Source organism: Miniopterus schreibersii (assembly GCF_964146895.1).
Source record: "Miniopterus schreibersii genome assembly, chromosome: 22".
Taxonomy (NCBI): domain Eukaryota; kingdom Metazoa; phylum Chordata; class Mammalia; order Chiroptera; family Miniopteridae; genus Miniopterus; species Miniopterus schreibersii.
Genome location: NC_138124.1, coordinates 3,409,494 through 3,430,469, shown reverse-complemented (window position 1 = coordinate 3,430,469; position 20,976 = coordinate 3,409,494). Strand labels below are relative to the sequence as shown.

At 40.1% G+C, this 20,976-nt stretch overlaps 1 protein-coding gene across 2 annotated transcripts in view; it reads left to right on the top strand.

Annotated features, from left to right (window-relative positions):
* LRRC28 (leucine rich repeat containing 28) overlaps window positions 1-19,824 on the top strand; it is a 58,004-nt gene extending 38,180 nt beyond the window's left edge. For both annotated transcript variants that reach the window (XM_081124524.1, XM_081124523.1), the window contains 4 exons: window positions 3,105-3,207; window positions 9,222-9,397; window positions 11,520-11,679; window positions 19,516-19,824. In XM_081124524.1, the coding sequence (XP_080980650.1) occupies window positions 3,105-3,207; window positions 9,222-9,397; window positions 11,520-11,679; window positions 19,516-19,588 (512 nt within the window). In that variant the 3' untranslated portion in view covers window positions 19,589-19,824. The remainder of the gene's footprint in view (window positions 1-3,104; window positions 3,208-9,221; window positions 9,398-11,519; window positions 11,680-19,515) is intronic.
* The last annotated feature ends 1,152 nt before the right edge of the window (window positions 19,825-20,976 follow it).

Sequence of the window (20,976 nt, the reverse complement as noted above, 5' to 3'; positions counted from 1 at the left end):
ACCAGTAAACATATTTATATATGCTTACTAGTGTAGCAGTATACATTATTTTGGTAATTATATATTCTTATGCTTAAAAACATATTGTATAATGATTTAAATTTTGCAGCTTACTTTCACATTCAGTTATCATAACCTGGTGAGGCTGAGGGACTAGGTACTATTATGCTATTTAACATACGTGCAAACAAAGGCTGTGCTCAGGTGACTAATAAGTGAAAGAATAGGCATAAGATATGAACAGACAATTCACAGGAAGAGCTAAAAATGGCCCTTAGACATTTAAAAATGTTCATACTCATAATTAGAGAAATGCAGATCAAAACAATGCTGAGATATCATTTCTCACCTAGCAGAAAAACAAACATTTTTAAATAGGACAATGTATTTTAAAAGTTAGTGAGACTATGGGAGAGCCAGTGCTTTCTTAGATTGCTGGAAGGAATACAAATTGATATACCCCAGAATCTGGAGAGAAATACCAAAGAATCTACACATGTACGTACCTTTTCACCCAGCAAGTCCACTTCTAGGAATCTATGCTGAAGGTACACCTCCAACATACATGTACGTGAATACATGGGATAGTATACATACATAATGTTTTGTAAATCCATCCTCTAAAATATCCTAGAAGCAGTGGCACCCCTGTAGTAATGAGCACAAATAGCACTCAGAGCTTGGTTTCTAAACACCATACCCCACTGTGAGGAATTAAGGCTCCTTGGAGAAGTAGTTGATTTCAGGCTAGAGCAGGGGGAATTACCATTAGAGAAATACCCTAAAATAATTTTTGCAAACAAGATCCGTTGATGGGTGCTAAAATCAATGGGCAAGATTTGGAGCAGGAATGAGATATTTACGTAGTCTTGGGGCTCTAGTCATCTGAAGGCTTGACCTGGGAGCTTGGCCAAGCAGCTTGGAGGATCTGCCATTCAGGATGGCTCACCCACGTGGTGTTGGCTGGAGACCTCATTTCCTCTCCAGAAAGCTGCACTCATGACAAGGAAATTGTCTTCCTCCTGAATGAGTGGTCCCAGGGAGAGAGCAAAGAGGAAGCCACAGTGCCCTTTGTGACTGACTTCCTGAAATCACATACCATGTCTGCCTGTTCTGTTTTTTAGATATTGAAAAACCACACACTGGAAAGAGCACCTCTAGCCAGTAGCCCAGTAATTCTTTCTCTCTATGAGTAGCCACTTCCCCTTTCACTGCCTGCCCCCAGAGCTCCCAGTTTTGGTTTCTCTTTTTAACTTGTTCCAGGGCTTGTTCTGGGCAGGATTATTATTATTATTATTATTATTAATATATTTTTATTGATTTCAGAGAGAGGAAAGGAGAGGGAGAGAGAGAGATAGAAACATCAATGATGAGAGTGTCATTGATCAGCTGCAGCCCACAACCCATGCATGTGCCCTGACCAGGAATCTAACCCTGATCTCCTGGATCCTAGGTCGACGCTCAACCGCTGAGCCATGCCCGGCTAGTCTGGGCAGGATTATTGTGACAAGATTAACGTGGAAAGGAGGTGTGATGTTAACCCTCTCTACCCTCTCCCATGAAGAACCCTTCTTACCCTCAATCACATATTAACCCCCTTCCCACTTTCTGTAACAAATTGTCCAGATCCATCTGTGAACCTGTAAGATTTTATAAAGCCTCTTAATAGCAATGGTCAGATTGTATTACAGTTATCACTTTCATGTCTGTCTTCATAGGTTTTAAATTGTATTCATATCTATATCCTCAAGGTCTGTCATAGTGCCTAAAAGGTCCGTAATGGGGAAATGGTTTTTCTTTTGAAATATAAATACACTTCAGGCTCCTAATTGAGCTGTCTGGGGCTTTGTCTTCTCTAAACCAAAGGACCAGGGGGAATGGATCTCCTTCAGCCCATTGCCTGTTTCCTATTTTCACAAGCAGAGCTCTAGGAAAATTTTCACAGATGATAGTCTCTCTTCAGGGAGCAGAGGATTAGCAAGGCTGCTGAGGACCCTGTTCTGGGACAGTGAAGACAAAGAGCCCTGCCCAGTGAATGCCTAGAGTGGGAAGGAAAGCCTAGTAAACGTTCTCGGGCATGCAGTAGACAGGAAGGGATGATCTTGACCCTTGGAGTGTCTCTGCTGCAGATGTTGGCCAGAGGTGACTTTCAATACTTTACGTCTTGTTTTCTCATCGAATCCTCCTCCAGGCTTTGCTCTCCCATTGCCCAGCTACTTCTGGAAAATATCTGGATTCTATTTCTTCCTGGCTTCTGCTGCAGACCCTACTTTCCGGATCCTCTTTCTCACCTTTCCCCTTCCTGGTACATACCCATTCCAGTCCCCACTCACTGGCCTGCAAGTCTTGTCCTCCTACCCTTCACACCTCACCAGAGGACTGGAATTTGGGGTTCCCTTTGTTTCTTTCTCCCCCCTGCAGCCATGGGCAGTTATCTACTCCCACATCTGCCTGGCTCCCTGAGACCCCAGCCCAGGCAGTGCCTGGTCTCTAGCCCTTCCTTACCCCTCCTCCCATCTTTCTGCCTGGGGGAGGTGAGACCCAGTGATCTTGATTTTAGGGGCAGAGCTTGGCTTGTTTAGGCTGACCTGCTGACTTCATTTGTCTAACATTTTTTCTATGGAAAAAAGTGAAACTAACGAGATGACCTATAACAAACTTCATTCTTAAATTAAAAGTGTTTAGCCCAGCTGGTGTGGCTTAGTGGTTGAGCTTTGACCTAGGAACAGAGCTCACGGTTCGATTCCCCATCAAGGCACATGCCCAGTAGGGAATGTGCAGGAGGCAGCGGATCAATGATGTTTGTCTCTCATCGATGTTTCGATCTCTATCCCTCTCCCTCTCTCTCTAAAACTCAATTTTAAAGAAGTGTTGTTAAAAGCAATAGAATTCTTATGTGGGAAGGAAATTGATATTCTATTTCCAGGTATTTCATTTTACAGTTTAAGAAATCACGGTCCAGGTGGGTTAAGTAATTTTTCTACAGTCATGTTTTCTGATGCAGAATCTAAATTTCCAGCTGACATAATTTCAGAGAGTTAAACCTGCAATTTTTATATTGGTGCTTAGTTATAGGAATTACAGTACTTTTCTTTCTGATCCAGATTTAGGTCGATCTCGAGAACTACAATACGTGTACGTGGATAACAACATTCATCTGAAAGGCCTGCCATCCTACCTGTACAATAAGGTCATCGGGTGCAGTGGGTAAGGCGGATTTCATATTTTATCCTATAGCTCAGCTCTTTTGCTACCTTTGTTTCCATTTCATTATTTGGTCTTGATCAAACTGTGGAAGAGGTGAACTATTTTGATATTCCTGTTCAGTTTTGTCTCTGGCCTTAATATGCTAAACCACATACCTTTAGAAGCTAAGAATATTGGGCAAGCAATTTAGAGTGTTTAATTCAAGTTCAGCTAGTAAGCTGGGAGTTCAGTCAGTACATTGTTTATTATTTTCCAGTCGAAAGAAAAGAATGAATCTCTGCATATCATTATAAATGCAGTATCAGGCACAGAAATGGGCAGTGTCAGCATTAATTTAAAAGCTGCTCTTTCTCTGCGCTCCGCTGCAGTGACAATTTTACTACAGTAACACCCTCATATCCAGAACTTTACCACTTGGAAATATTTAGAACTCAGCATTTGAAATAGCCCCTCAGTACAAATCATTCTAGCAACCAGAGCAGATGTTTCATTTAATGGGAAATGATCGGCACTTATTTTCAGAGCAGCGATAATCTTTCCTTCCCAGTCGGGCTTTTAAAAAGACAGCTTCAGCTCCTCCCACAGCAGCGGGACAGAGCCACCTTCAAGTGCTTCCCAGAGTGGTTTGGGGTTAATATAGGACAACTCAGCTTCCAGACCCTGCTTTGGACTGGCCTCACTTCCCTCCCTCAAACAGCCAAAGGATACTTGGAACACCTTTGAGGCTACTTAGCGTGTTAGAATCTCTTTTTGTAATCCCAGCACCCTGCGTAACTGGGCTCATAGTATATGTAGTTCTGGCCAGACCAGGGATGGCGAAAAGCTTGTACACGGAGAACAGCCTCTACCCTGCTGGCGTGGCTCCAGGGGATGGGCACTGCGCAGCGACTGCTCCAGAGAGGGCCATCCTAGGAGTAGTGGCCTTCCCTTAGGAAAAGTCACACAGTTGTATCTTAGATGAACCCTAGATGAGTTCAGTGCCTGCATAGGCTGATGAAATACCAGCCCAGTGTTATATTCCAGAACCTTCTGAGAATCCGAGATAATAGAATGTGTGGTGGGTTTTTCTACAGCTGATGTGACAGCTGTGATACTCCATGGTCATTAATCCTAATGAGATCCTCAAGGATCTGCAATATGGCCTAATTCTTCCAGGGGGTGAGTAAAATGCCCTCAATCACCAAGATACATGGAGTGGTGCAAGGCAGCCCCGAGGATAAGGCCATTTTCCTGCACCAAACAGTCTTCAGAGACTCCTGCAACGTATCTAGTCTCTACCATGATTAAGACAAAGGTTCTCCTGCTTCGGTGTTTAGATGGGGATGTTGCTGACTGCCAGAAAGTTCTGTTTGTTCTGAGCAGAGAGACAGATTTTTTTTTAATCCTTACCCGAGGACATTTTTTTTCCATTGCTTTTCAGAGAGAGTGGAAGGGGGAGCAGAGAGAGAGGGAGAGAGAAACACTGATGTGAGAGAGACACATCGATTGGTGGCCTCCCGCACACGCCCCCACCAGGGCCGGGGATCGAGCCTGCAACTGAGGTACGTGCCCTTGGCCAGAATTGAACCCGGGACCCTTTTGTCCTCGGGCCAACGCTCTAATCACTGAGCCAAACCGGCCAGGGCCAGAGAGATACTTTTTAATCCTTGACTTGGTATCTGGTAGCAGAGAAAGTGGAATTTTCTGAGAGCTCCAAATCTTTGAGAAAATAAACAGTGGAGCAAAATATGTACATTTTTAGCTAGTAGTCTACAGTTTATCATCATCATTATTAGCATCTTCCTTTGATAGTAGTGATAAAATAAAATAATTATTAGAAGGAGGGTACCAAACAATCAGTTTCTAATATTGGTAGTTTTGGAGGGTAGGCAACCCCACTTACAAATGAACTGGGATCCAAAGACATTTTTTAGTCTGTTGGTTTAACTCAATATGCATTTCTCATAGATGCCATTCTGGTGCTTCTATTCCACAGTTGCTCATTAAAAGATCATATAACAAGCCCAGTTGGTGCGGCTCAGTGGTTGAGCCTCAACCCATAAACCAGGAGGTCACCAGTTGAATTCCAGGTCAGGGCACATGCCTGGGTTGCAGGCTCGATCCCCAGTCAGGGGTGTGCAGGAGGCAGCCAATCAGTGGTTTCTCTCACATCAGTGTTTCTATCTCTCTTTCCCTCTCCCTTCCTTTCTCTCTAAAAATCAATAAAAACATTTTTTTTTAAATCATAGAACCCATTTCACAACCACTTAAACAATGTTTTATGGCAAAACATATTTAGACTTCTAATAGGTGATGACTACTGAAGCCTTGACAACAGAATTAAGGGCCCCCTTCTTTTATCTGTTTTATCTGTTGCGTATATGCAAAGGGATTTCCCCATTCCGAGTCAGAGGGGGGGGCTGCTTTGGGCCAGGGAAGGGAAGGAGTAGACCAGGGATCTGAGATAAAGCCGATGTGAAAGCCATGGCAGCAGAAAGGCCCCTAGGTCCTGCGAGTCCCTCCCTTGCAGCCCATATTCTGTATAGCTGCTCTCTTCTCTCCTATTAGACAGAGAAGGCATTTAATAGATGGATCCTAAAATGGATTTAATTAGCTCTTTATATCCAGTGGCAAAGAGTAGGAACTTCTGCTAAGAGAATTGTCAAAGGGAAATTAGACCTTATACAAAATGAGAATCCACTTACTTGTTAACGTGAGCCGTTTTCGTCGTTTCAGTCAGACCCCTGTCTTTTTAATTATTGGAGACCAGGGAAGCATTAGGAAAATCTGGTTTTCAGTTTTCCAGACCTTGATTTGTTACTCTGTATTGTTAAATTCTTCAGGCAGCATCCATGTAGAGTTCACCCACGGTTGGGTTAAGCAGCAGCTGTTAAGGTAACTACAGTATGAAATATTCACGAATGATTTCCTTGCCTTTCACACCCTACATTTTCATTGTTTTATGGTTGTGCTCAGGGTTCTCATACTACAGTGTGGCTATAAAGTTTGGAAACAAATAATATTTTACCATGTGTTCTCCATAACAACAGAACCGATAGAATGAGGGGAGGGGATGGAGAGGGAGAGGGAGAGGGAGAGGGAGAGGGAGATTGATTTATTTTAAGGAATTGGCTTATGTGATTGTGAGGGCTGGTAAGTCTGAAAGCTATAGGCAGGCGGAGACCCAGGGAAGAACCGATGTGGCAGCTCGAGTCTGAAGACACTCTGGAGACAGATTTCCCTCTTCCTCGAGGGACCTCAGTCTTTTTCTCTAAGGCCTTCAACTGATTGGATGAGGCTTAAAGTCTCCTGATTTAAGTGTTAATCTCATTTCAAGAAATACCTTCACAGCAACATCTAGACTGGTGTTTGACCAAATATCAGAGTACCGTGGCCTTGCCAAGTTTATATGAAAATCTAAGCATCACACCACGCATTGTAGTACATCATCAAAAGAATCACTTGTTATGTTTTCGCCTGTTTCCGGACTTGGTGGCCACATGGTATAATAGGATTTTGGATATGATCCTCTCATCTTCATTTTCTCCATATTAGGAAAGAAGCAATAATTATAAAGTAAAATTTAGATTCATTTCATCATCGTCACAAATGGTTCATAAGGGTAATAGCTCTATAACCCCCAGAAATACTCATCTGTTGTCTTCTAGGATTTTTAAGGGTTTAGGTTTACATTTAGGCCTGTGATTTATTTTCAGTTAATTTTTGTATATGGTATAAGGTATAGTTGAAGATCCTTTTTTTTTTGCATGTGGATATACAGTTGTTCTGACACCCTTGGTTAAAAATACTATCTTTTCTCCACTCTATTGCCTTTGTACTTTTGTTGAAAATTAGTTGTACATATGTATGTGGGTCTGTTTCTGGATACCGTATCTGCTCCATTGATCTTTTTGTCAGTTCTGACACCAGTACCACATTGTGCTGATTACCATGGTTTTACAGTACGTCTTAAAATGAGGTGGTATTAGTCCTCCAATTTTTTTTGAAAACTGTTTGACTATTCTAGTTGCTTTGCTTTTTTAAAAATCTGTCCTGCAGTGAATTTTATTGAACTCACAGGAGACATTCCTTTATGAAGAATTTAAAAACTAAAGTTGTACAAGCATGCATTGTGAGACAAACCAGTGATGACACCTGAGCTCTGAGTTCCTTATTTTCAGTGTAAGGCACCTACCAGCCTGTGACTTAGTTTCTGTTCTCTCAGTTACCTCTTCTCTTCATCAGGTCCCTGCTCAGATGTCACCTCCTCAGAAGAACTTCCTTTGACTATATCTGAAGTAGCATACAGACCTCACTGCCCTGTCACTCTTTTTATACGTGCATCTCTTTATCGTCTGTCTCAACCCACTATAATAAGCCCAATTCTGATCCTGTGTATGTAGCTAATGGAATTTTATGCTCATATGTATCAAATAATGTACACAAAAATGTTCATAATAGCCCCACACTGGAAAACAGGCCAAATGGTTATCAAGTGCTTCATAGCAATGAAAATGAGTAAAGCAGGGTCCATACAGCCACATGGCTGAGTCCCAGAAATAGAACGTTGGCAGAAAGGACCCAGACAAAGAAGACTTCATGCTGTTGAAAAAGGCAGAACTAAACTATAATGTGAGAATTTAGAGTGGCCGTTCCCTTTGGGATACGAGTTTTGCCTGTTAGAGGGGTCCTGAGCTTCTTTCTCTTGAGCTGAGTGGAGAAAAGTCTAATGATTGAAATCAGATGGGCTCTAGATCAGATATTATCTCCTCTGTAAAATCTTTAAATCTTCCTTAATTCCCTGGACAGGATCAGTCACTCCATCTTCTCTGACCCAACATTAGAACAATTATATTGTAATTATTACATTTTCCAAGGAAAGGGGGTCTTTTGTTGTGTGTGTGTGTGTTTTGTTTTGTTTTTAATTTAAGTATCTTGAGTCACTGGTGTAGACAAGGTACTCTGGAAACATTTTCTAGTGGAAGGAAGGAGCGAAAGAAGGAACTTGGTAACGAACAAACGAGCCAAGGGCTTCTTCTCAGCCCCGTGCCCCTCTCCTTTGCTGCCTGCTTCTCGCTGAGGTTGGAGAGATCATCCCACGTTATGTCTGGAGAGCCAAGGTTTGTTGGCACCAGTTTGTCATTAGAGGAGAAACTTGTGAAGACTTCCAGGTGACCCCGTGTCTCAGACAGGACGGGGCTGAGGTCAGACTCCTGAGCTCTGCTAGCCCTGTGGCAGCTGCAGGGACGAGGGTGTGGCGAGGCCAGTCAGTGGGCTTGGCCAAGAATATTTTCACCACAAGCTTATGAAAGGATCCAATAAAGTTATCTTCTACCATTTAAAAAACCTCTTTGCTTTGTAGGGTATTTTTCCACACCAAAAAAATTCTATTTAACCAACTTAACAAAGTATTCTTTTTCCTTTTAATTTTGAAAATTTCAATAAACATGAACACGAAGAGAGTCATAAAATGAGGGTAAATAGAACTCACAAAACAAATTGTGTCGATCCTGTGAAGGAAAGTTCCTTCAAAGTTTGTCCTGAGCCCTGGCCGGTTTGGCTCGTTGGTTAGAGTGTCGGCCTGCGGACTAAAGGGTCCCGGGTTCGATTCTGGCCAAGGGCACGTACCTCGGTTGCAGGCTCGATCCCCAGCCAGGCCAGAGCGCATGCAGGAGGCAGCCAATCAATGTGTCTCTCTCACATCAGTGTTTCTCTCCCTCTCTCTCTCCCTTCCACTCTCTCTGAAAAGCAAAGGAAAAAATAGCCTTGGTGAGGATTAAAAAAAATAAGTTTGTTCTTACTGGAAGTAACTGGACCTCAGCAATGATTTCGTTCAGTTTCAACTGTTGAATTTAGATTGCAGTGCCAGGTTTTATTAAGGAACCTGGGAGAGCATCTGTTCACTTTGAAAAGAATCCTAGCAATTCAGCAGCGTCTTAACATTTTAAACGTATATTTTGATTAACACATTTTTATTGGCACACGTAGTCTTTTCCTTTCCGCTAATCCGACTGTGAATGCGTGTCTTTCTGCAGCTGCGGTGCTCCCATCCAAGTTTCCGAGGTGAAGCTGCTTTCCTTTTCATCAGGGCAACTGACCGTCTTCCTCCCCGCCGAGGTGAAGGCCATAGGGACGGAGAAGGACCACATCCTGCCTCTGCAGGAGCTGGCCATGCGGAGGCTGCACCACGCCTGCCACAGTTTTCTGAAAGGTACACGCGACTCTTTTTGTTCTGCTCTTAGTGAACGCAGGAACTGCGTTTCATGTGGCCTGTTTTGGTGGTGTGTTTTTTTTTTTATTTTATTGTGGTAAAATATGCACAACATAAAATTGACCATTGCATCCATTTTTAAGTGTTCAGCTCAGTGACATTAAGTACATTCACATTGTTGTGCAATGGTCCTTTTTTTAATAACAAAAAAAGCTTTACTATTTTATCAACACTGATCCCCTCAGCACTCCCGGTAGACAGAGGAGCATTCATTCAAACACGGTCTTCAGTCACAAAGGACAGAGGTTAAAAGTTAAACTAAACCCTGTGCTTTTCATAAAGGAAACCGATGTTTGGGGATGTATATTAGGTGGATGAAGAAGCCTGGCAGGGGCACTTTCTTCAGTAGGAAAAATTCTCAAAGATCTTATCCTTAAGGCACAGTTGGGTACCTCTCCCAGAAGGGCACATTTTTGCCTTACAACCTCCTCATATCTGAGAAATATATATATAAGGGGGCAGAAATACCAGGAAACTGCCTTCAGTGTTGCTGCAGGATTACCACAGCATGCCAGCTCTTGGTTTGGAAAGGACTTGGCAGTGCGTAGGTGTCATAGGTGTGGAGTGGATATCTGAGATGCTTTAAGAAAGGCAGTATTAGCCCTGGCTGGGTAGCTCAGGTGGATAGAGCGTCGCCCTGATACCCCAAGGTTGTGAGTTTGATCCCCGGTCAGGGCACATACAAGAAGCAACTAATGACGCATAAATGAGGGGAGCAGCAAATCCATGTCTCTTGCTCTCCCTACTTCCCTCTCTTTCTAAAATCAATCAATCAGTAATTTTTTTTTTAAAGAAAAAGACAAGAAAAATACATTTCAAGTATTTTTATTACTATTTTTTTATTTTAGAGAGTGAGGAAGGAAGAGAGACAGAGAGAGATATGAGAGAGAGACCATCGATCAGTCACCTTCTGTATGGGATTGAACCCGTAACCGGGGTATGTGCCCTGACCAGGAATCGAACCCGTGACCCATCTGGTTTGTGGGCTGATGCTCCAGCCAACTGAGCCACACTGGCCAGGACTCAAGTATTTTTAAAACTGCTAAATGTTTTACTTGCTTTAAAACAGAAAGTCCATTAAAAAAAAAACACCTAACATTCATCTTCCAGGAATAGCTAGTACGAAATCAAGCTGTTTTTTTAAAACTAAACAAAAATTGTAATTATTCACCTAGGAGTAAATTTCATTTTTCTAAATAGTTATTGATAAGCCTGGACAGGTATGGGAAAGATGACAAGGTCATTTGTATTTCCCTTCCAAGATGAGGCGAGGACGTTGAGGGTCCGTCTCCTTACGGCCCTTTCCGCCTGCACTGGGTGTCACCTGAAATCGGTAGCCACCCAGGTGCGTCTGGGCTCCAGCTTGCGGGCCCTGCGGTGTTTGGCTTCACACGTTTCTGTTTCTTTTGTGCAGCTCTGGCTGAGCGGAGCGGGGAGCGCCCTGTTTGATTAATGGCAGCTCGTGGGAAGGAGGGAAGGAAGAGCTTGGCTTCATTAGTTTTCGTCTTAATTTTCTTGTTTTCCTTCTTTCATTCTTTTCCGTAAATATGATTTAGCTTGATTGGTTCTCAGTGCCCAGCAGGTTTCGGAAGAACTTAATGAAAGTTCATTTTAACCTTTAGTCCAGTCCCTTTAATTCTCTGTCTCTTGTAGAAGCTTATACAGCTTCTCTGGTAAAATCAGGCCTTTTTGATCCTTTTTGTCAAAGAATATTTGGTCTTGTCCTTTCCTTGCCTCTACCTTAAGACAGCTTCTGGTTGCTCTTAAAAGAGTAGATTTAGGGTTTCTCTCGGTATCAAGAATGTAAAAACATCTTTCATTTTTAAATAATGTTACATTTTTATTCCGTGCCTCGCAGATAAAAGAATTTTCAACATACAGTACTTTTAACTAACCGAACTGACTTGGTAACAAAGAGAAATATTTTTAAAAGCATAGTACTATAATGGGTCATTGGGGAGAAAAAGGGACATCTGTGATATTTTGAACAAAAATTTAAAAATAATAATTTTTTTAAAAATCTGATTTTTTTACTCATGCATGATTTTCCCTTGTGTTCCAGATTTGAACTTTCTGTCACCCATCTCGTTACCCAGAAGTCTCCTGGAGCTGCTGCACTGCCCCTTGGGGCACTGTCACCGGTGTAGTGAGCCCATGTTTACGATTGTCTACCCCAAGCTCTTTCCCTTGAGGGAGACGCCGATGGCGGGGCTGCACCAGGGGTAATAATACCTGAGTTGGCACCAGGGCTTATACCTGGGCGAGGGGTGGGCGTTCAGGGAGGGGTGAGCGACATGCATGAAAGTATTGTGCAGTCAGCAGCTATATCGAGGCACAGAGGGCTTCCTGAGATACAACACAAGGAGACGTGCACATTTTCAGCATCGTAAGAAAACTGGTCTCCCCCTTATTACTTTTTTGCTCGTATACAGAGCAGTTTTATTGCATGTATTATTTAGAGTAGCTCATTTTTTGCAGGAGTGTTTTTCTGCCCTTCCCCTGTTCACAACAGTCCTCAGGCAATAAGGAATGTAAGAAAAAAATATTTATTATAGAATGGGACTGGCCCAGCCCTTCTGTTCAATGGGCATGCTAACTGAAAGTGTGTGGCTGACCTGTGTGTGTGTGGGCATTTTGAATTGCTAACCCTTCCAAATGGCATTCTCTTGCCACTCTGATTCTTGGCACAATGCCTTGAATTTGCTAAAAATGTTCACTAAATAAAAAACCCCATACTGGTAGTTAAAAAAAAATGCACCAGACAATTAAAAATAGGGCAGCAAATGAAAAATCCCCTATTAGCACAACCACAGCATATAGATTTTTCTAAATTTAAGGTTTTCTAAGTTTGCATTTTTCAAAGTTAAAAAAAAGAGTACTATAATATCTTACTTATCCCTCAAGTGTGGTATTTTGGGTTAGTACATTTTCCAGATAACTTGTTACCTCTATTCAGTGCCAAGAGGTGTTTCCTTTTAACCATTTTTCTAGAATGAGAGCGAACGTGGGCAGGTGCTGAACCCCTCTGAGCCTCAAAATGGGGTCAGAACAGCCTGCTAGGCAGGGCCGTCAGGAGGCTTAGCAGATGAGGAAGACAAACTCCTGGCACATAATAGGTGTTCAACAATGACAGTTACCTTTTCCATCTCTCTACCCACTCCCACCCAAAACTACATTTATCTTTTTCTTACCCTGAATAATCCTATTTTGCTGTCCTTTCAGTTCCTGTTTCAACATCTGTTGTTTTAAGGGTTCCTGGGTTACTGTGCCTACAGACAGAAGCCCTCCTCCAAACCTTTCTAATTCGCTCCTTCTAATCCTAGATGATCAGATTGCCAAATATAGTGGAATTCCATTTCAATTACAGTTAGAAGAACTGAGTCAGGGTCTGAGTATATTACGTACAACATGAATAAAATTTAAAAATGAAATAGGCACTTCTACAAGGAGCAGCAGCACCTACCGGTCAAGTGCACAGGCCCTGATAATGACCCCTCCACTGGGAGACTTTGGGCAAATTACTTAGCTTCTCTGAGCTTCACCTTTGCATCAGAAAATGAACATAATAATATCTATTTAATAAGGTCATTGTGAGGATTAAGTGAGATGATTCATGTAAAGAGCCCAGGATGGTGCCTGATATGTAATAAATACTAAGTAAATGTTAACTATTATCTATTTTTGTAACTCAGAATTTTTTAATTAAATTTATTGGGGTGCCATTAGTTAATAAGATTATGTGAATTTCAAGTGTACGATTCTATCATATACTATTGTATATTGCATTGTGTGCTCACTACTCAAATCTAGTCTGAGACTTTAAAAAAAAATTTTGTGTATATTAGCAAATATTGATATTAGTAATAGTATCTTTATATTAGTAAGATATCATAGTAGGAAAATCAACTAATTCATTAAACTATAGTAAAACCCTAATGCATTGTTATTTCACAATTTCCTATAGAAGATATTTTCTTACCCAAATTAAGAAAATGAAAACAGTTCAGTATGGTCAGGATGCACTGTTAGTAGCTAATAAAATTTTAAATACCCTTTTAAAAAGATAAACTTCCTTTTTATCATGATAATTAATTTGTGAAAGTAAAGTAGGTCCTTCAAATGAAGTCATTTCTGTGTTAACTTTAATATGAAATTTGGGAAACTTGTTTAGTATTTGCATATTCCAGTTACTTTTATGTATTCAGAAACTCAGTGCGAATAATCTTATATTGATTCAGAACATAAATATAATAATATTAGTTTAATAAAATGCATGTATCAAATACATAGGACTTAGCCCATGCCCTTTTGTTGAGCAAAGCCAGAAGTGCCTGTGTTTATAGCAGAGATAATATGCCAAGATATAAACATGGCTCTCTGTGGTGAGTTAATGCTAGGGTCTCAAATTGAGAGTTTGTGGCTTTCATTTGGTCCACCAGACTTTGCTCCTTCCCATGTTGCTATGGAGATTGTATTAAAAGCATTGACTTCAGTTTCTACCATAGTCTTTAAAGTACTTTTTTGGTAATTGAAAACTAGATAGAGTACTAGAATCTCAGTACCTTATTGCTGAAAGTAAAATCAGTATTTTTAATATCGTAAACTCTAAAAGGTCTTGGTAATCTTATTTTTTATGTTTTCTAATATATTTAGTTAAGTTTGCATTGCTTGTCATAAAATAATATATTGTTTCAGCCAATGTTAAATTAATATGAACATTTGGCATTATTGTAAAAGAACACATTTGATATTCTTCTAAAATACCAAGTCCCATATAAGCGTTAGTTCCAATCTAAATTTAATACAGAGTGAAATAAAAAGAAGTTACTATAATTTTACATAAATAATAAATACCCAAACCTTCAAATATCTATAGCAGAGAAGAATGATTGGCATATTGATAACTTTTGATCCTTACAAGGACTATTGTTCATTTATTAAAATGAAGAGCACCAACTTAGAGGATTATTTATCACTATAACAACATGTATCTTGGCTTTTTCCATGCATGTATGATTCTCAGAAGTTCTGTATTTCCCAATCTGAAATTAGGTTACTGAAGGTTTTTCAGGGGTATTGTATTAGTTTGCTAGAGATACTTCAACAAAATACCACAAAACTGGGTGACTTAAACAAAAGAAATCTATTGTCTCACAGCTCTGAAGGCTAGAAGTTAGAAATCAAGATGTTGGCAGGATTGGTTCCTTCTGAGGCTGTGAGGGAAGGATCTGTTCCAGGCCTCTTTCTTGTCTTGTAGTTGGCCCTCTTCCTCTCTTCACATCACCTTCCCTCTATATATGTCTGTCTCTGTGTTAGAATTTCCCCTTTTTATAGGGACACCAGTGATACAGCATTAGAGCCCACTCCAATGATCTCATCCTAACTTATATACCCACAATGATCTTGTTTCCAAAAAGGTCAATGTATCACTCTGCTCAGGCACCATAACATCCTATGGATTGGGTGACTTAAACAACAGAAATTGGTTTTCTCATAGTTCTGAAGGCTGGAAGTGCAAATTTGGGCTGCACATGGTTAGGTTATGGTGAGGGCTCTCTTCCTGATTTGAAGACTTTCTTGCTTCCTTACATGGCAGAAAGAGTGTGAACAGAGCTTGCACAAGCTCTCTGGTTTCTCTTCTTATGAGGGCACTAATCCCATCATGAGGGCCCCATTCTCCTGGTCTCATGGAAATCTATGTCCCAAAGCCCTCATCTCATCTCCAAATACGATCACATTGGAGTTTAGAGCTTAAACATATGAAATGGGGGGGGGGGGGGGTGTCACAGTTCAGTCCATAGCAGTCACTTTCTGAGGTACTGGGGGTTAGGACTCCAGCTTATGAATTTGGGAGGCTTCCAAAAATTCATGTCCTTCTTGCATGCAAAATAAATTCACCCCTTTCCAACGCCCCCCCAAATCCTAACCCATTCTAGCATCAACTCTTAAATTCAAAATCTCATCTTAGGTATCTACATCAGGTATTTGTAAAACTTGGGTATGATTCTTTATGGGCAGAACTCCTTTCTAGCTGTGAACCTGTAAAACTGGACAAGTTTTCCACTTCCAGTATATAACAGCGGGACAGACATTTTCTTCCATTCTATAAGTCGCCTTTTCCTTTTGCTGTTCAGAAGCGTTTTAGTTTGATGTGCTCTCACTATTTATGCTTTTGTTGCTTGTGCTTTTGGTGTCCTATGCATAGATCATTGCCATGACCAACGTCAAGAAGATTTTCCCCTGTTTTCTTCTAGTTTTATAGTTTCAGGTCTTACGCTTAAGTCTGTTATCCCTTTTGAGTTGATTTTTTGTGTAGGATAAGGGTCCTGTTTCATTTTTTGCATGTGGATACACAGTTTTCCCTGCACCATTTGTTGAAGAGACTGTCCTTTTTCCATTTTGTATTCTTGGTTTCCTTGTGAAAGATCAGTTGACTGTGTGTGCGTGAGGGGGTGTTATTTTTAGGCTGTTTTGTTCCATTGGGCTATATATCTGTCTTTATGCCAGTCCCATGCTGTTTTGTTTAGTATAGCTTTATAACATTTTTTTAATGTTTTTAAATATTTTAAAATATTTTTCAAGAGACTTATATAAATTGTTCTTAACTGTTTCTTCATTGTATCACTCAACAATTATGTATTGACCATCTGCTATGTGCCAAACTCTGTACTAGGTACTGGGGATTTAAACTATGACCAAACCATCTGAAACTTCTTTTCTCATAACATATCTCACTCCTAAATTTCTAGGGCATGGACCGATCAAGTAGAGAAGCCAGTAAGCAATATTTAAGGCTGTGGTTCTGCACACGGAATCTTCCCATGAGAGAGAGTTAACATAAATATAGCAAGCAGATACAATATGTTATTAGATGATTCTCCCATAGTTAATATGTACACAGGCTTGTGGTTTTCTCTGATCAACTCTGTCTAATAAATATTAATATTCTTTTGGCTTGAACTCCTGTATGAGTCAAGGATATGCTTTTTGTTTCTAATAAGGAAACACATTTGCAATAAAAATACCACATTTCTTATGATTTTTGTGGGCTCCAATATGCGCCAACAAGATTATGATTTATTTTTTTAGAATAGTGGTATTTCTGTGTTTAAAAAGTAAGCTGAAATGCTCTTTCTTCAGCCTTGCCTATAAATATGCTCAGATTCTAAAGCAACAAATGTCATGTCTGATGTTTTTTGTAGAATTTATCAGCATCTCTTTCATAACTGTACAGTTGATTGCTTAGCTCAAAGTATGTCCCCCTGCCCGGCCGGGCGTGGCTCAGCGGTTGAGCATCGACCTAGGATCCAGGCGATCAGGGTTCGATTCCCGGTCAGGGCACAGGCCCAGGCTGCGGGCTCGATCAATGACTCTCTCATCATTGATGTTTCTATCTCTCTCTCTCCCTCTCCTTTCCTCTCTCTGAAATCAATAAAGATATATTTTTTTTAAAAAAGTATCTCCCCTAAAACTATCACATCTCTAGTGCCACAGTTCTGGCATTTTAAAGAACCTACCCAACACAAATCCATTCTGAAGGCAGTAGACTTGGTGATATCCTTGTGACAACTTAGATCATTAATGCAGGTACAATGTGTTATTATATGAGTCTCCCAAAAGTAAATAGTTCACAGACTTGGGATTTCTTTGTAGCACAAATATCACTCTTCCAGGTTACCCACCCTACCCCCTTGATCATGCATCATAAGGAGTTAATGACAATCCAAAGGGCATTATGCTTCAGTGAGTAAAAATCCCACATGTCTATAGATTTGGATTCTATTGCTTAGACCTTTTTAAAAATTCTATGACTGTGGTATGAAATGTATCACTTCTAGGAATGATTTTGCTTCACATAATTATCTTTTTAAAAAGCAGGGTTAAGATTAGTTAGCTGATCCTCAAAAATGCACTTGTCATTTAAGATCATTTTGTGTCAGAGTTTTCTTTCAATTGTGATTTATACAAATACATACATTCTGGTATAGCAAATTATCTGAACTCGAGTTCTAACCAGTGAAAATATTTTTTTTAAAATTAAAGTAATACAAAGTATCTAATAACTTAAAATTTATATAAATTAAGAAAATCTAGGTTAAAATCTCAAAAGTGATGCTTGCCTTTTCCTTATGAGTGTAATTTGCAAAGCAGAAGGTTTTCATTTTGATCAAGTCAGATTTATCCATTTTAATTTTATAGGTAGTGCTTTTTGTGTCCTAAGAAATCTTTACCTACCCCAACGTCCTGAAGATGTTCTCCGGTGTTCTCTCTTCCATTCCACTGATCTGTGTCTGTCTCTCAGTCGATACCAAACTGTCTTGATTACTGTAGTTATGTATCAGGTAAAGTGATACCTCCACTTCATTCTTCTCTTTCAGGATTGTTTTAACTATTCTAGGGCCTCTGCTCTTCCATATAATTTTTATAATAAGCTTATCTTTTTCTCCAAAAACTCTTGTGCTGGATTTTGGTAACAACTGCGTTCAATCTATAGGTCATTTTGGAAGGAATTAACATACTCATGTTGAGTCTTCCAGTGCATGAACATAGTATGTCTCTGTTTATTTAGGTATTCTTTTCTTTCTTTCATCAGCATTTAGTCATTTTTAGCATACAGGTCCTTACATGTTAAGTTGATACCCAAGTATTTCACTTTCTTTGTGTGATTATATATTATCTTATAGTTTTTCATTTCAACTTCCACATGCATGGAAATATGGTTGATTTTAAAATTTTGATCTTATGTGCTTGAAACCTTGCTGAATCTTCTTAAGAGGCTAGGAGTGTTTTTGTAGATGGCATTTTCTGTGTAGACAGTCATGTCATGCCATCTGAAAGTAGAAATAGTTTTATTTCTTCCTTTTTAATCTGTATGGCTTTTATTTCTTTTTCTTGCTTTATTACAGTGGTTAGAACCTCCAGTCCCATGTTAACAAAGGGGTGAAAGTAAACATCACTATAAAATATGTTAGCAAGTTCTTTTTGTAGATTCTGTTTATTAAATTGAAAAGGATCCCTTCTAGTCCTAGTTTGCTGAGAGTTTTCCACATGAATAGATATTGTCTTTTGTCAAATGCTTTTCCTAAGTCCATCAATACCATATGCATTTTTCTTCGTTAGCCTCTTGATATTGTGGATGACATTGGTTTTCAAATGTTCAACCAGTCTTATAGACCTGGAATAGTTCCCTTGATATCAGAATTTTTTGATTTGTTGTAAGTTTCATTTCCATTCAGTTCATGTAAGGTTTTATCCTTTGAGACTGCCTCTTTAACCCATGGGAAAGCAGTCATTTGACCGATGGGTTAGAAAAGGTCCAAGAGTGTTGTTTAATTTTCAGGTTTGGAGCTTTCCCTGTGGTCTTTCTGTTATTGATCTGTAGTTTGACTCCATAGTGGACAGAGAACATGCTCTATGATTTTTACTTGCTTTGGACTTAAATTGCTCTTTATTCTCCAACTTCCTGGTGAAAACTTAGTTTATTGATTTTGGAGCATTTTTTTCTAGTATATGTGTTTAGTGCTATAAATTCCCCTTTTGTAAAGCCTTTGCTGGGAGGGGAACCCTCAAACTCTATTATTCAGATTCTGAGATCACTTCTGGAACCAATCTCTGTGACTACATTTGTAGGATAGATTCCTTAAATTGTGTTTTTTAAGCTCTCTGGTGTGTGTGTGTGTATGTGTATGTGTGTTCTAGCTACATTGGTGAGGTTTTCTGTTACATGATTTTTATAATGCATTTGAAATTCTATCATCATTGCACTGTTGGTTCTCGTAAGCAGACTACTGATTGTAACATGAAGAAAGCTTGTTTTTCTTTTGCTGTTAACTGAGGGATATTATGTCATCTGAAAAGTGCTAATAACATGAGCACACACATTCCTTACCTGATTCCAGGGCTCCATTTTAAAAGGAAATTTACATTTCTGCTATGTGCTGTGTTGACCGTACCTAATCCTTTATTTTAACAAAGAAAAAGACTCTCTGTAATGGAAAGAATCCTGAGACTTTAATCTTGAACTCACAGTGTCCTTCTCTCCTTTTTTCCCCTTCCAGGAGGACAACCGTTAGTTTTGTGGCTTACTGCTGCTCCACCCAGTGTCTGCAGACTTTTGACCTACTGAGTTGATAAACACTCAAGAGCCTCAGGAGTGTTGCCAGCTCGGCACGGCAGTTGCCTGCATGTCACACACTGTTTGTGCAGCAGAGGGACTGGAGAGTCCAGCCAGGCCAAACCGGCCCTTACATCCTGTCCTGTCCAACGAGGGGGACCGCAGAACTCTTGGAAGTGTCCTGATTGAGCTTCAGACCTGAAATGCCTCCCCCCTTCCCCCGCGTTGGAATATACCCTCCCCAAATTAAGGACCCTTTGTCTCGTGTGTTTTTCTTTTTACACAGGTGTCTCATACACAAACTGTTGAGTTTGATGTGCCTCCCCAACTCCAATTGAAAGCTAGTTTCAGTTCCCTGAAGAACTATACCTTGATAAAATTGTCAAGTGAACTTTTGAACACATATAACCCGATGATACTTTTCATTCCCTCTTTCTTTCCCCAGAGGTTATTGTCCGTGTTTATAACAAATTTCAGCAAACCCCACGGCCCCGATAGTACTGAATAGTAGGGGGGTGGGGGTGTTCCTGAGTTGGCAGAGAAGTTGGACCCCTGTGGAGGTTCCGAAGGGCCCTAGCACATACCCTCAGTAAAGTTGCAACGTAGTTCATAAGCTTTGCAAACATATTAAGACTTGTGAGGGATTTTAAAAATAAAAACGTAGACTGTAAATAAAGTACACTCTTATTTTGAAAGACCACTTACAGACAAATAATTTTGGAAATGTGTGATTTCCCAGTAAGATTTTTTTTATGTGAGAAGACTTTGAGGAATACTTGAGGCTTTCAAAGATCTGATCCTTCTCTTTCTGGATCTAAACATTTTCTGACTAAGGAGGAAGAGGGAGGAAAACACAACAAAATCTGACCTCTGGTGTTTCTTGTTAGTTGGGCTTGTGATTAAATTTATAGTGACTAAAATATTTGTGTGACATGTGGAAAACAGCCTTCAGCTACTTCTGCTACCAGTTTTTAGCAGGGCGATTCTGGGTACAGCTTGTTCACATTTATTTAAGTAGCTGGTGTATTAGGTTATCTTCTCCGTGACCCCACATCTCTCATGTACTTAACACACTTTTGTCCAGATACCGCTGAGAAGCGACAGGAAAAGTAGGTCCAGATTCAGCCTCGGACTTCTGCATAAAGGCCATAAATGGGAAGTCTGTGCAATTCTGCTCTGGCAGAAGAAACGCTCTTAATGGAGGAGTCACACATTTGCTCTTCCTTTGAAATGACGGATTTTAGTGTTGCTTTGCTGCCAGATGCTCATCTGGTGGCTGTGAAGCGATTCTTTTATATTTTTAAATATTTTAATTATACAGTGTTTTCTCTAACAGGGAACCAAGAAGGTTTCCTTGGTAGGAAAATTATTTTCAAAAAAATGTCAGACTTGTCTAAAATCTGGT